The sequence below is a fragment of the Hyposmocoma kahamanoa genome, unplaced genomic scaffold (genome assembly GCF_003589595.1).
Source record: "Hyposmocoma kahamanoa isolate Upper Pololo Valley unplaced genomic scaffold, ASM358959v1 204, whole genome shotgun sequence".
Lineage (NCBI taxonomy): Eukaryota > Metazoa > Arthropoda > Insecta > Lepidoptera > Cosmopterigidae > Hyposmocoma > Hyposmocoma kahamanoa.
In genome coordinates this window covers 791,172-806,441 of record NW_020653728.1, presented here as the reverse complement: position 1 = coordinate 806,441, position 15,270 = coordinate 791,172, and the positions used below count along the sequence as shown (strand labels likewise).

The window sequence follows — 15,270 nt, the reverse complement described above, 5'->3', positions numbered from 1 at the left end:
ATACCCACGCCAGTTGTTTACCAAAACAACTGGCTTCTACGCCAATAGTATAATAAAATGTTTAAGGTAATAATAAAGTAGGTTAAATAATTTTATTCAACAGTCCTCAAGTGACAAAAACCGTTTGCATTAGCTGGGTATATGTCGACTCTCACTGTGTCTTAACTTACAGTTTTGGAAATCAATAATTTACATAACAATTCGTACTGAATATTGCACATACATTATACATCAATACAAAGTCTTTTTCCAAGGAACTTGAAAGATTATTCTTATTAGTACTGTTTTCACCTAACTAGTTCAGAACAGTGTTGGGCAAAATACAATTGTTCTGGCAATTAAAGATTGACAATGTATTAATTGTCAATTGCGAAACAGCAATTAACGATTGATCAATTGTTAGTTGCGAGAACCGCAATTAACAATTAATTAATTGTCAATTGCGAAACAGCAACTAACAGTTGATCAATCGTTAATCGCATATATCTACAATTAACAATTAATAAATTTTCAATCTTTTCAATGTTTTTGATTAACAATTAACAATTAAAACTGACTATTATAATAAATTTATAGGGCATATGGGGGTGAGTTAAGGCGTAGGTTAGGGGATGGGTTAGGATCGGTTGAGGGGCCGGTTAAGGGGCCGTTTGGGGGCCGGATGAGGGTGGCCGGAATTGATTTTAATTGCAAATTTAATTGCAATTAAAATCAATTCAATTGAAATCAATTGCAATTAAATACATTGTGACGCGTCGCAATTGATAAATTTATAGGGAATTGATTGTGGTGCTGGTGAAATTACAGGTACATGGGACTAGTCAAATTATGTATCAGGGTGACAGTCGCAGTGGCACTGCCCCTCAGATCTTGCGATTTAAAGCTAAGAGTGACACTGCAACTGCTATGGACAGTGTCATGTAAAAAAAAGCGTCATAGAGTTGAATTTCAACTTTAAAAGTCAAGTTCGACTTGCTCTCGCTCTCGCGTAAATGACTGACTTCCGTGGCACTCAGACCAGAAACAAATTTCATTTCCCAAACAGGTACTACCATGAATCGAACCCGGGTCCTCCTCATCCAGCTATTACAATGCAAATCGTCGTCACGTACATAATCAATAGGAAATTGAAATTCCAACATGTTGAATTAAAATTACTATTTATTTGAAATGTATACAAACTTCAAAATGCAACAAACTCAAGCAATTGTGAACTAAAACTACTTATAATATACAGAGTGCATACAAATACGTTAATTAATATATATCATCCTAGCCGGTTTTGATTACAGCGACTGCTTTTGTTTAGAATGAGACCTACGGCTGTTCACCCTATCATGTGCTCTTAGCTACAATAGACAATCTCATTGGTAAACGTTCGCGAACCGTGGCAACACGTAAGGATGCCTATCAACAAAATAGTAAAAGATGGCTGCAGATGTTTTAACTTTGACAGCATTACATTTCGCGTACAGGTCTGACGGCCTCATCTCTTCAAATTTTGTCACTTGATTTTTTACAAAGTGCCTCCAAACAGAAGAGCAACTCGACTATTTCTCCCACCTCGAGGGATCAATGTTGCAACTATTCAAATGTCTTTTCAGAATATGTATTGTAAGAAATGGCCGCATTGTTTCCGCTTGCCATTCCGGGGTTCCGAAAAAAAGATAAGTCTCGCCTTTTTGCTTTGAATTTGCTTTTCACAATTTGCTACCCAAATTTGTAAATCAATACCTGATGATGATTTTCTAAAACGCATTGACGAAATACATATAAATCCTCTCCATATTGCAGAATTTTGGAAATCCCACTCTATACGAACAATAATGTCAATAGAGAATAGCAACTAACACCGCTAACTCAAACTCCCAAAGCACCTAATCCTTTATACACCTTGGCCCCAAAACACATTTTAAAAACACACAGATTTAATTTATTAATAATATTCTTTCACCTTATCAACCGAATACAACATTTCACATCAAAATTTCGATAACAAAAACGCAACAAGATATAAAACAACTAATCATCCATAGATAAAATATACCTGAACATTTGCTAAATGTTATACTGCACCCCATTCGACAACTGTAACTGTTATGCATTATATTATGAATAGCTTTCTTCGTTCTTGCTACAGCTAATATCCCAATGTTATCTAAAAACAATTTCTTGCATATCCCAGCTTCAAATAATCTATTCAATTTCTTTTGAAATATTGCAACCATGGGACTGTTTTTCCTTATAATCATTTCATGGTTGACAATTACAACATCTTCAGTAATTTTTAAAAGCCTTGCTTCGTCATTCACTATAGTTTTTAATTGAATGGGAACGAATATACTATCGGTAACAATGGTCAAACCTTTGTTTTGTAACATTTCTTCAATACAAAGCTCGAAAGAATCACAGTCTTTTGACGTATTAGCAAATGTTACGAATTTTTTATCCTGGAGAAAGTATTTCCCCATAGGGTTTAAATAAGGTGTTCTGCCCGATTGGTGCACATCTTCTACAGTATAAAGAATTTCCGGAGGTCCTAGTATTGTAAGAAAGGTATACAACTGCACACCTACAAAAATCGACAAATATATGCACATAATCAGGTAAACAATGTTTAAGAATCTTTGTTTGAAATTTATTGCATCTTGTAATGATGAAGATCCGAATAATGCTCCCCAACTGTACAAGAATGTGCTACTCCAATTTAAAGCTTGGCCATTAAAGTAGAGAAAAATATTCCAAACGATGCTATAACATATATAAAAGAGAAAAAATATATGAAGTCCTTGCATTGTCTTGATTAAATTACTCCAGGTGTGACCCATTCTTTCAACTGTATAAATCCAAACGACTCCCTGTTGTTCATAGGCTCCTGAATACGCAACGATGTTTTCAAAATTTCTGTATAGTCCTCCAGCACAAATATCCAAGGTACCATTGATAATTAATTTTATGTAATCTCTATCCCGGTAAGGGATATATTCACTTCTATCCATATAATAAAAGATGACTCCAGCATTTATCGTCTCAGCTATAGTTTTAATCAATTCTACATCCGATCCTGTTGGATTTTCCAAAATATCATAATTCTTCAACGATTTTTCTTCTATTATTGATAATGGATACATGCTCGTTAATCCAGCTTTTATAGTGCAGTTTTTCATATCAGTTATTGTTTTAAGTGGGAGATAAAATTCCGTTTTTAAGTTCCCATTAATGCAAGTATTTATTACAACTGGATCAATTCTGCTTGAAAATTTACAAGTTTTTTCGTCAATATGTGGAATGAAAGATAAGAACCGTAGATTATCTACAAAAACAACATCAAAAGTGCTTAAATATTTTCCAATTTCATTAATTTCCTCATCACAATTATCGGTTTCGTTTGTTGTAATAATAAAGTACTTTATATTTTCTTTGAAGTGTTTTGGTTTGAACAATTTAAAAGAACTGCAATATTTGACGTTCACGATTAATAAAGTGTTCTCTTCTATTCCTTTAATATATTTAATTTTTTCTATTACAATCAAAGGTATGATGCTTTTTGTAAAAGTATTTATCAATGCGTTGTTCATTTTAGTTCCGTGCGCAGATTTGTAGACAACAACTTGAGGTTTATTTATCAGGTCACTTTGAGAAGCTTGTAAAATACAATGGCTTATAGTGTTATGTATGGTATTTTCGTCTACATACGCTGTTATATTTGCATCAATAGTCTCGAAAACTAAAATGAAGATAATCATTTTGAAAATATTCAGCAAAATCATCATTTTGCTATTGTATCTTCCAAATAAATAATGTAACACGACGACACTAACCAACTATAGACAAATTACTGGCATTTAATATTGACTTAAAATGATGAGTAAGTTTTAATTGTAGTTCGTTTAGGGGCTTTAGAGATCTGTACATAGGAATAGTTTCACAAACCGTCAACAGTGAATTCGTATTATAATGACAATTTCGTAATAATGGGGTTGTAAAAACACATTTTGGCTTTTACTAAACTTGTTATCTATCATTATTTTCACTTTAATGTTTCGTTATTGCTATTAGATATGAAAGTTATTTATTATTGGTAACGCCTTAGAAAACTCTAGAAATACAAACAAAAATATAAAGACACCTCAAGTTTATCTACCTTCTTTAAGTCAGCGTGGAAGGTTTGTAAAGTCCGTGTATCCTCGCTTTAATACCTAATAACCTATATACATATTGGCTGACACAAATTTTATGAGACTCGCTTTTATGCTTTAGTCTAATCTGCTTTGTAAATAGCAAGCAATAAACAATCTGTTGTGTAGTTTTGTCTCCTTCTCGTCTACAAATCAACATGACTACAAACTTACAGTAAAAAACCTCTGCGTGATGTTGTCGGCCAAATTATCTACTATTATCATTAAGGTTCAAACTCGTATCACTCTTATCTTCCGAAGTACGTGTTCAATTAATATTGGGAGTGCCGCCGGCCGGTGTGGTCGTGCCGTTTATTTTTAGCTAAGTGAGTTAGTGAACTTGTTTTACAGTGAGTATTGTTTTTCCTTGTTATGTTTTAGGAAAACAATTGGTTTATATTTGCATATGTATTGGGTATGAGAGAGGGTGAGTTAATTTGTTAGAAGTTTTCCATGTTACATTTGCGTTTGCCAATTTTACATCTGTTTATTTATGCTAAGTTATTCTGCTGCTCCGTTCCTTGTTATATCCTTTTTTGTGAACTTATTTTATCTTATATATCTTCACGTAATAAACAGATAATTGGATAGGAATAATGTTGTTGCTGTGGCCAGAACTAGTACTATGCATATTAGATAGAAATTGAGCACCACAGGTTTACACACGCTTAGATAATAAGATTGTGCGACCTCGCTACAGGCTATCATGCGTTTAATTTGCTAATGTGTGAGCGAGACGGTTGCGTGATCTAGACTTTTAACATAGTACTGCTTTGTGTGCTCAACAATGTATTATAATAATTCTTTGTACCATGTCACTTCAACACAGTTCACAAATTTAAAAGCGTACTCTCAAACCTAATTGTATATAAATAAAAAATGGACCTGGTAATAAAGTAAATGTATAAAATTTCTTTGTGGCAAGGTGCCCAAGATGCTGGCAGCTTGGTATAGCTGTGCTACTACATTGGACAATGTGACTGCCAGCCATTGGGTTAATAATGAAAATAATTTTATATTTTTGTTAACAATATCACATTTAAAAATACTCTACAGGTGCAAGGAAATAAAGCCTAGAAAACTCGTATGAGTGCTACTATATAAAACATTGTATGTAATTCTAAGGGGTTTTGTTTTAATAGAGTTGTTCCTACCCTATCTATGGGTAAGAACTTAAATGCATGTAGTCTATCAAAACGTCGATATCACACTACAATACACAATCTTGGGAGTAAAAAGAACGCAAAGAGCTATTCTGAAGGTGTCGTCTTTCCATCCCTTCCGATATCCCTCTGCACTCTTAAACAAAGTGGCTAAAGTTGTAACTGTACATCAGCTGTTCATATTACAAACAATACTGAAACAGAATGGATGGACGTTCAACCCCTTTAAGACCCGCTCTCCGCTATATTCACTGAACGCTTCTTTTGCTATCTTAGTCGCTTTCATATAATAAAATTAGTAGAACACTTTCTGTATTTTTTTTATAATATTGTGACCGGACGAACAAGTCGTGTTGTCAAAAGTTGCAGTTCCACTCAGATGTTTAAATGGCAGAGTGTCACCCTAAGACATAACATAACAAGTCCCATGCGCTTGTAATTTAACCAATACCCTTCAAAACTGGAACGCAATAATGTTCACATTACCGCTTGGTGAAATAAGTTAAGTGGCAGTACTTCTCTTTCACAAGGAGCTCTACTGCTACTAAACTTAATTAAACTATAATATTACTAAGGTCAAGTGCCACATGAAGGTAAGATATTGGCTTCAGGAGTTGAAGTATGAAGACACGTAAAACATAAACAAAAATAAAACCTTGTCCATAAAACCCGCCATGCCAGCACGCCACTTTTTAGTAGCAGTAGAGCTCCTTGTGAAGGTGTTCGTCTATGGTAGTACTGCCATCTTACCTATTTCTGCCGCTGAGCAGAAAAGTTAGCATTACTGTGTTCCGGTTTGGAAGGGTGCTGGTGAAGTTACAGGCACATGGGACTTGTCAATTTATGTCTCAGGGTAACGGATGTAATGTCTGTGCCTCTCAGATCTTTGCGATTTAAAGCTCTGAATGGCACTGCAACTGTAATGGACAGGCGTGTAACTTACCATCAGGGGCGCGACTTGTTCGTCCCGTCACTTAATATTATAAAAAAATTAAAACAGCTTTCCAATTTTCATACGGTCCCTCGTCCTCTCGCACTCACACACATATACACATACACAGCGTACACTCACCTACACACGTATAAATATGCATATAATATTGTATACGGAGATTGGCAACCGCCCGGGTTTTAACCCGGCACTTTCTTAACGCCTTTAATTGGTTAAAACCCAAAATCGAAAGCAAAAAGTATTTGCACCTGTAATGGAGTTATTACAAAATTTGTTATGCTTACTTACATTCCGCTTTTCTATGACATCGATTCGCTTGTGCTATATACAAAACGACTCATCCGTAGAACAAAGACCTATGTGCAAGACTACTTGTTCTCAGGGTATAGTACATTTCGTTCGTTCTACTTCGCTGTGGATGTCAGATCGACCGTTGTTCGATTTTATATTTCCGAAATGAATAAGATATATAAATTCTCAAAACACCTTTACGTAGGCCTTAGTTTGAATAAGGAAATTATTCTCGTAACGTACTTATTCTCTTTTCGCTATATAACCACATCGGACTCTGTTCTTCGGATGTCGAAAAACTCGTTATCGTATGGTGTAACAGTTGAATCGATTTTCAAAAAAATCGAATCATAATACGCATCGCTACTAGTAAGTGAGAGTTGCGAATGGGTATTATGTGGAGATGCATTGTAATAAGTATAGAATTATACCAACTTACGTATTCGCCATTTTCGTCGACGAGTTTGGTGGAAATAGGTTAAATCTCGGCGTTTTGGGTACGAGCCCGGTTAAAACCCGGGCGGGTTGATTGAGTTTTAACCCACTGCCCGTGTCTGATTATGTATACACTTTTTAAAACAATTAGTAACCAAAAACACATCCATAAAAACACAGCTACAAAACAATATTTTGCTGTATTTGTTAACTTAGTATCTAATTTATCGCAATTATCATTGTACCAGTACACAATACTTAAGAAAATTTTTCGCAAGAGGTGGAGACCTGATGACCTGAAATACAGACCTTTAGTCTAATTTAACCCCCCACAGTACAATTAGTATAGTTGTTATGTATTATTGTACTTGATATCATTCTTAATGTACTTCCTTGATCGTTAATTCGTTACAGAGAAATAAGTCGGTGTTAATATGGTCTTGTTCTTTCAGATGGCTCGTCTACTCTGTCTTGCCCCAATTTTTGGGATCATTGCAGTGATTGTGTACTTCGCATTCCTGAAGAGTCCCCCACCGGTACCTGATTTGCCGATAGACGAATGGTGGGGCCCAGAATCCAAGAAAGGAAAGCAGAATGACCTGGTCAAACCTTTTCGTATTAAATTTGACAATATGGTAAGTACAATTTAATTATGTTAATAAAATTATATGTTTATGATAAAGCCGTCATCTAAGCGAATTACGGCTACAAAAGTTAGTCCTTTTCAATAAAAAACAAAGTAAACAATTCTTAAAATCTATGTATATAGAATAATCGAGAATATATTTCTGAAAATTTGAGCTTAATTTTGCGTGAAAAATCGATATATAGATAAAAATGTAATTTAATTGTAATATATAACATTTGTTTAGTGTATTTGACAAGCAAAGTATAAAAATAGAATATAAGTACGAAAACTAAACCTAACTAAATAAAATAACCTGGAAACCTAAAATACAAATCAAAGACTTAGTTTAGGCTCCAGCTTTCCACAAATGTAATTTATTTTGAAATTGTCACCTTAGATTTAATATCTCTTTTTAAGTAATATTTCTGGAAGGAGAAATAAATGATTTTTATATTTTTTATATTTTATATATATAAAAAAATTGGGTTCCTGTTGCAAAGTACCCAAGATACCAGCAGCGTTACCCTCTTTCCATAACTATGCTTATATGATGAGTAAGGTAGCTACCAACACTTGGGTCTTGAGAATTTCATGTGGCAATCGGGTTACAAGTACAATTTTATTATTTTTTATTATTCAATAAACTTAAGAAAGATGAAACGAAACTTATGAACAACATTAAGCGCAGGAAGATGTCGCAATTCGGCCACGTCTTGAGAAACAATAAGTACAAATAAGTTACTCCAGCTTATGTACGTGTATCGATTGTGAGGGATTACCTTCAGCACCTCTAAAGTCAGAGTCTCCAATAGGAGAGGAAGTCTAAGAAGAATAAATAATTTATACAGGAAATTAAAAATCCATTTCATTTTTAATAAACAACGGTCATGTTATTGATCATATGACATTTCATATATTTACAGATGATTGGAGACCTTAAGCAATATATAAAAATGACACGTAGTAGTGCCTTCCCTCCACCACTGGAGGGTATAAGCTTCGAATATGGTTTCAACTCCAAAGAAATCGATGGCTGGCTAAAGTATTGGGGAGAAGAATACGATTTCAGTGCACGAGAGAAATTTCTGAATCAGTACAATGGTTACAAAACTCATATTCAGGGATTGGCCATTCATTTCGTCCACGTGAAACCTGAGGTATAATTTGTTATTATTTTCCAGCGGCCAATAACGCCACCAGCTCCTCTGATGAATGGTTGTGAAAATCCATCGGGTCCACGTTGATCAAAAATGTACGTGGTGGTACTCTGTTGAGAAAACCTATGTACAATAGATGAGAAGACATCTACCGATTCATGATAATATATATATAGAACATAAATTTCTTAATTATAAATATCAAGAAAAAACTAGAAAAGATAGAAATCCTAAACCTTTCCTGAATAATTCTTGCAACTACACTTGCCATCCAATTTCTTATGCGTGTTTTATTTTAAAAGGTACCAGAAGGTGTAAAACACGTCCCAGTTTTAATGATTCATGGCTGGCCAGGTTCTGTACGAGAATTCTACGAAGCAATTCCGCACCTAACAGCTACTGATAAAAGCAGAGACTATGCTTTAGAACTCATCATTCCCAGCTTGCCTGGTTATGGATTCTCTGACGTAAGTGTGTTATCTTCTATAAACATAAATAAATGTTTGTTTGTATTTCTGTCCCGTATGTGTTACATTATTATTCATCCAGTTGCGATAACTATTTCCTGAGTTGTGACGAAAATTTCTGAAGTCTTAGAACCGTTTTGCACCCTTAATGTAATAAGGCCACGTCTTCAGGTTTTCAGAGAGGTTTATATATACTACGAACGCAATTAATAGAAAATTTCTTTTTAAATACATTTTTTTTTTTCGAAAATTATAGTTTGTTTTATGTAGTTCGTATTCTTTTTATGACTTACACTCATGATCTGCCGCCAAGCAGTAATGATAGCATTACTGCCTACCGGTTTGGAAGGGTAAGGGTGCTGGTGAAATTACAGGCACATGGACCTTGTCAACTTATCTCTATTACAATCAAAAAGGCGGTTCTTTTGCAGGCGCACTTCTCTGCTAGGTTACTATTCTAAAGCCAAGACACGTTCAGACTAGACTATGTCAAATGAATCTATTTTTGTGTTCAAAACCTATCTTTTAATAATTTAAGTATCAAAACCACTCCAACAAACAGAACAGTTGTTTCTTCCAGTGGCTTTCCGTGTACAGCTACTTTATATTTCTGTAACTGGAAGAAGATATTATCTTCCTAAAAAAGGGCATAACATGTACAATTTAAGTCCACACCCCTCTCAATGCGATAGGGGACAGGGTTGACTACCCCTACATTAGAAACTGCTGTAGGCTTCATGCCCCAAAATAAGTAATCAAATTTTAAAATGTTAAAATACTAACCCTACGATTATTATTTTTTTATTTCTTTTTTTATATTTACTAACACATTATGAGTCTGGTTACTTGAATAAAAATATTTGAATTGAATTAAGTCCACGAATATATAGTTTCTGAAGTATAATCAGTGTCAATGAACTTTTCAATTTCAGGCAGCTGTCCGTCCAGGTCTTGGGGCGCCAGAAGTGGCTGTAATTTTAAAAAATCTTATGCAACGGCTTGGTTACAAGCAGTATTACGTTCAGGGCGGCGATTGGGGTTCTATTATTGGCAGCCATATTGCTACTTTGTTCCCTTTCGTAAGTATATACGTTTTTGGCCATTTTGCTTTTTGTTAAAAATTTTCTATTTACTTTATGCAATAATAGTAAGAAAGCTTTTCTTTCCGAAAATATCTTACCTATAAGAACATCCTCATAATCTGCTCTCTTGTATTTTCTTTTCCAGGAAGTCCTAGGCTACCATAGCAATATGTTATCGTCAATGTCATCAACAGCCACATTATTAGAACTGCTGGGTGCAATCTACCCGCCACTCTTCATGGATCAGAATTTAGCTGAGAGAATGTACCCTCTAGGAAAAAAATACTCTTTCTTGCTGCAAGAAGCGGGGTATTTGCACATACAAGCTACGAAGCCTGATACTGTAGGTAATTGTTTTCCTTCAACGTTATTCTTCAATGCCAAAGGACGTATCTCAGTTTGCCCGTACCTGAGAAAACGTTGACAGTACTGATATCTACACAACAACGAAATAAAAATTTTGTTCAGATTTTCTTGGTTGATAAACAAAACTTCTTAGTGAAGATCTAGGTATTGGACTTCAAACTCTTTGACTAGGTTAACTCCCCGCGACTACTAACCAGATTGCCAATATAAAATTATATCCAATTTATTCTTTCAGGTGTAGCCCTCTCCGACTCACCAGCAGGTCTTCTAGCGTACATCTTGGAGAAGTTCTCCACGTGGACTGACAGGAATCTTATTTCAAATCCCACTGGAGGCTTGACTAATCACTTCACTAAGGAACAGCTTATTGATAACCTGATGTTTTATTGGGCTACTAGTTCAATAACGACATCAATGAGATTGTATGCTGAAACATTTAGCAAGAAAACTTTTGCATATAAATTGGATGAGTAAGTGCCGTATAATATTTATATAGTCAAACATGGCTTCACAAAATCTCGTGGAGATGTAACTTTTTAATAAATAGAAGGCGGAAAATGTAATTACAATGGTGATTTTACCATGTTTTACATGGTATAAATAAAATATTATAGTTGTCGTTATTTGATGACTGTTTACTGGATACTGAATGAGGATTGACTGACTCTGGTTGACTGAGTGAGGTTTACATTTTGTATGAGCTACTTATACTAATTTGGTACGTGTGTTCTATGCTGATGCACAAGGCATGATTGTAACTTTGCTTGTACCAAGACGTGCCTGAATGTCGGAAGAGGGTTAGACATTCTGGCACGTCTGTGGCTGGTACAGTGATAATGATCATTATTTAAATTATTATCCTTTAAGATGTCCCCAATTACTGTTTTTGAGATATTACTGCATTCCTACCACAAAAGATTAAATTAACAATGAAAATTATTGTTGTAGGTATAATGGTCGAACTGTCTTAATGTCTTGTGTATATTGCACATTGTAGGTCGATTCCATATGTCTTCATGATTACAGTAAAGAACCTTATACTTTTAAGTATCGATAGCTGCGTCTCTTGCCTTTTACGTGATCATTAACAAGTCTTTTCAGTGTGGCTTTTATAACAAATTTTTACGTAGCAATTTTTATTCAAAACTGGAATGGATAAGCATTTTTAAACAAACACGTCCGATAAACTGTCTCCTATCTTTAAAGTTGCCTTTAAGTCTTTCTTTCTGAACTACTGTAAATTAAGAATTATGTTTATTAACCCAAAACTTTTAACCTGTCATTAAATTAGTTATACAACTTTTTCAAAAACTTGTACATACAATTCTGCCACCGTTGAAAGGGCAGTGACTTTTTTTAAATTTGTTACTTATGCTGCCGTGATAAGTAAAAAAAGGCCGATCTGTCAATATTAGTAGGTGGATACAAAGGGGATAAGGTATGAAATTAGTGCAATGGGAAAATGGTTAATTTATAATTTCATTACCTACTGTAAACATTATTTTCTCAGGTCTGAATTTTTGTCACAAGCGCCCTTTCAACTGCAGAATTGTACTACTGTAAATTGTACATACGTACAACAACAAAAGTGCTGTACATCACTTTTCTTATATTTTCCTTGAATCGAATCAATGAATGGTTAAATCAGATTTCTGTAGGGAGATGGAAATATGTGTCTGAACTTTTTGAAATCGTAAAGTTGTCTGTTTCAAGAACGGGAGTCCTATACCAAGAGTCCTGTAAAAATAACCCCGAATTTACTGTCTTTTCCAGCATCCCCACATATGTTCCAACATGGGGCATCCAAGCAAAGTACGAGCTCGGCTACCAGCCGCCGTTCATTCTTCGACAGAAATATCCCAACCTTTTGAACACTACAGTCCTCGATGACGGTGGACATTTCTTAGCTCTACAGCTGCCAAAGATTTTTGCAGAAGACGTTGTTAAAGCTGTTGGGGAATTTAGACGATGGCATCAAATGAAAAGAAAGACTGAATTGTAAATGAGAGATGACAAAAGCAATAATAAATATTTTTTTGTACATTCTCAGTTCGTTGTTTCAATGAAAATGCGACACTGTATGCACAGCCACTTTGAACCACCGTGGAATGTTTTTCTACGATGATAAAGAGATTTCTCGTTAACATTCCTCGACCAACTGTGTGGCGCCCTGTCAAAAGGTCAGTTCAGAATGTATACAAAATAGCATCGTAGCACCCATAACACAGCACACGGGATATGACTTGGGCTGATTACACAGAATCCAACATATGCTGGAAGAGGTTTTTAATTAGACAATAAGTTGAAATATGCAGGTAAGGTGCAACAAAAGCTTAAATACTAGAAAGTAAAACTAGGATTAAATTATATGAACAAAATTGGGTCCTCGCAAGGTGCCCAAGAAGCTGTCAGCGTATGGCTATGCTAATGCGTTGGGCAAGGTAACTTTGCCCTTGGGTTTCCCAGACAGTCTATTAATTTTTTGGATAAAATTTTCTACAGATGAAGGGCACCGAGACCCCACAGGACTACGAGGGCCAATGGTCCTTCATAAATATTTCAATAAATATAAGGAAGTTACATTATGATACACGGATAATCTCAGTACAAAGTACTAAAAAAACAACCTCAAAAGTTCGTGGACTTATATTTATTTGCCAAGTCGAAATCGATTACCGGAAAGTGCGACGATACTGAATTCATCCCCTAGTTTGCCACGCTCAGAGGTGGAATATTTTTTTCGAACTTAAATGGGACCACTACTGAGGACCCTCTTTGCAACAAAAAAAAGAATCATCAAAATCGGTTCACAAATGCCGCGGAGTTACCGCGTTACAGACATACAAAAAAATACAGTCGAGCTGAGAACCTCCTCCTTTTTTGAAGTCTGTTAAAAATGAATCACAAATCTAGATCTCAAGAGAAAATCTAGATAAGTCGCGTATTTTGTTTTTTCAAATAAACCAATGTTTTATCCCATGGTCACGGTTGACTGACTGACAAAGCCACGTGTGCTCATTACGTCATTATGTCTTTTATCAAATAAAAGTCATAAAAATAATACGAACTACATGAAACATAATTATTATGTACAATGTAAAATTTTATAACTCCATCTAAACATAAAAAAGTTATCGACTAATTTCGTTCGTAGAATCCGGAACCTCTTATGCAAAGTTGTCATTTTACAGATGTGACCTTATTACACCAAAGGTGCGATATGTTAATATCTTAGTAGCATTAGTATTAGTAACATTGTCATGAAACCAAATACTGTCGTAACTCAGAATTGTGACATTGAGAAAACACGATTTGGAAGTTCCAAAAATTACTAAATGAAATCTGACCCGGTGCAATGGATGTTGGCGTTCAAAAACCACATTAGTTTTAAATTTTGCAGTTATAAACCACTTTTTGTTGTTCACTTGTCACGCCTTGACACGCCTACCCATAACAGTTGCAGTGTCATTCAGAGCTCTAAACTAAATCGCAAACATCTTGTGGGCACTGCCACTGCGCCCGTCGTTCTGGAACATAAGTTGACAATACATTGATACCCATGTGCCTGTAATTTCCTTACCCTTCTAAACCGGACAACACACAATTATTTTCCACTAATATATATTTTTTATTTAAAAATATTTTTTATTCCATAATTCCCAGTATCCACAGCAAAGCGACACATACCATTGTTAAAGTCATTAACTTACAATTATATGGACGTCGGGTCCGCGCTAAAAAGTGTCCGAACTTATAGGGCGTTAAAATCGTATACAGAGCGTCATTCACGCTTTAGTCTTCGTTTGTTCGACTGACAGCGAAGGAAGCAAAATTAGACAGTACTGCGATGACATTACAATTTAAATTCAACGTTTTAGCTTTTTCATATTCCTTGACATGTCACTACGTTTAAATAGGTTGACTTGGGACATTTTTTTCGTGGTTTTTATATTAGACCCGTCGTCCATTTATTTGTAAGTCAATGGTTAAAGTACACATATTTTTCTATAAATCTAGCCATATGTCATTTCTGTATTGTATGGTTTTATACTTTGGTGGGCCATGATCCTTGTATTCTCATTTCTAATTGAATAATTTAACATATTACTCACATTATTCGCAATAAAATCCATTCAGCATTTTTATTTTTTCAATTTTCACATCGTGTTTTCCCAATTCCCAATTTCCCAAAAAAATTGGTACTTTTTTAGTTACGATAATATCTGATTTCAAGTCTCAGAGATATTAATTTACTCACATGCCTTTTTATGGTGCAGCAACCCCATTGCGGTGGAAAACGCCGATAATAATATTTGCAAAGTCGATTGAGTGAAGAGAGGGTGGCTAGATGGCGAAGTGATTGTTATGGCCCACTGATTTGCTTTGAGCCCCTTGGGAACGGATTTTAGGATTATAAAATTAATTCGGGTTCAATGTTCTTTATGGCAGATTAGAAGAGCGTTTGATAAGTCGGACAATCGTCTTGATTCATTACAACAAATTCTCTGGAAGGAGAGATACCCCACGGCATTATAAGAGTGATTGATTGCA

The 15,270-nt window shown here is 35.1% G+C and overlaps 2 protein-coding genes across 3 annotated transcripts; one reads left to right on the top strand and one right to left on the bottom strand.

The window, feature by feature from the left end:
- Positions 1-1,976: 1,976 nt before the first annotated feature.
- LOC113227244 lies at positions 1,977-3,167 on the bottom strand. Its single transcript, XM_026460138.1, has one exon. It carries the CDS (start codon positions 3,165-3,167, stop codon positions 1,977-1,979), a length of 1,191 nt encoding a protein of 396 aa, XP_026315923.1.
- Positions 3,168-4,460: 1,293 nt separating this feature from the next.
- LOC113227235 (juvenile hormone epoxide hydrolase-like) lies at positions 4,461-12,721 on the top strand. Of its 2 annotated transcripts, none has more exons than XM_026460128.1 (8): positions 4,461-4,528; positions 7,472-7,654; positions 8,571-8,804; positions 9,107-9,271; positions 10,204-10,350; positions 10,499-10,700; positions 10,955-11,189; positions 12,493-12,721. In XM_026460128.1, the coding sequence occupies exons 2-8, from the start codon at positions 7,472-7,474 to the stop codon at positions 12,719-12,721; spliced, it is 1,395 nt and encodes a 464-aa protein (XP_026315913.1). In that variant the 5' UTR covers positions 4,461-4,528. The 2 variants fall into 2 exon arrangements, with proteins under 2 accessions (XP_026315913.1, XP_026315914.1); XM_026460129.1 differs by having other exon boundaries at positions 4,469-4,605.
- Positions 12,722-15,270: the final 2,549 nt, after the last annotated feature.

Bases quoted from the DNA above. Each gene is read 5' to 3' on its own strand.
- LOC113227244 (XM_026460138.1), bottom strand. From the start codon at position 3,167: ATGAAAAACTGCACTATAAAAGCTGGATTAACGAGCATGTATCCATTA.
- LOC113227235 (XM_026460128.1), top strand. From the start codon at position 7,472: ATGGCTCGTCTACTCTGTCTTGCCCCAATTTTTGGGATCATTGCAGTG. The intron at 7,655-8,570 runs GTAAGTACAATT...ATATATTTACAG, and splicing joins GTATTAAATTTGACAATATG to ATGATTGGAGACCTTAAGCA. The intron at 9,272-10,203 runs GTAAGTGTGTTA...TTTCAATTTCAG, and splicing joins CTGGTTATGGATTCTCTGAC to GCAGCTGTCCGTCCAGGTCT.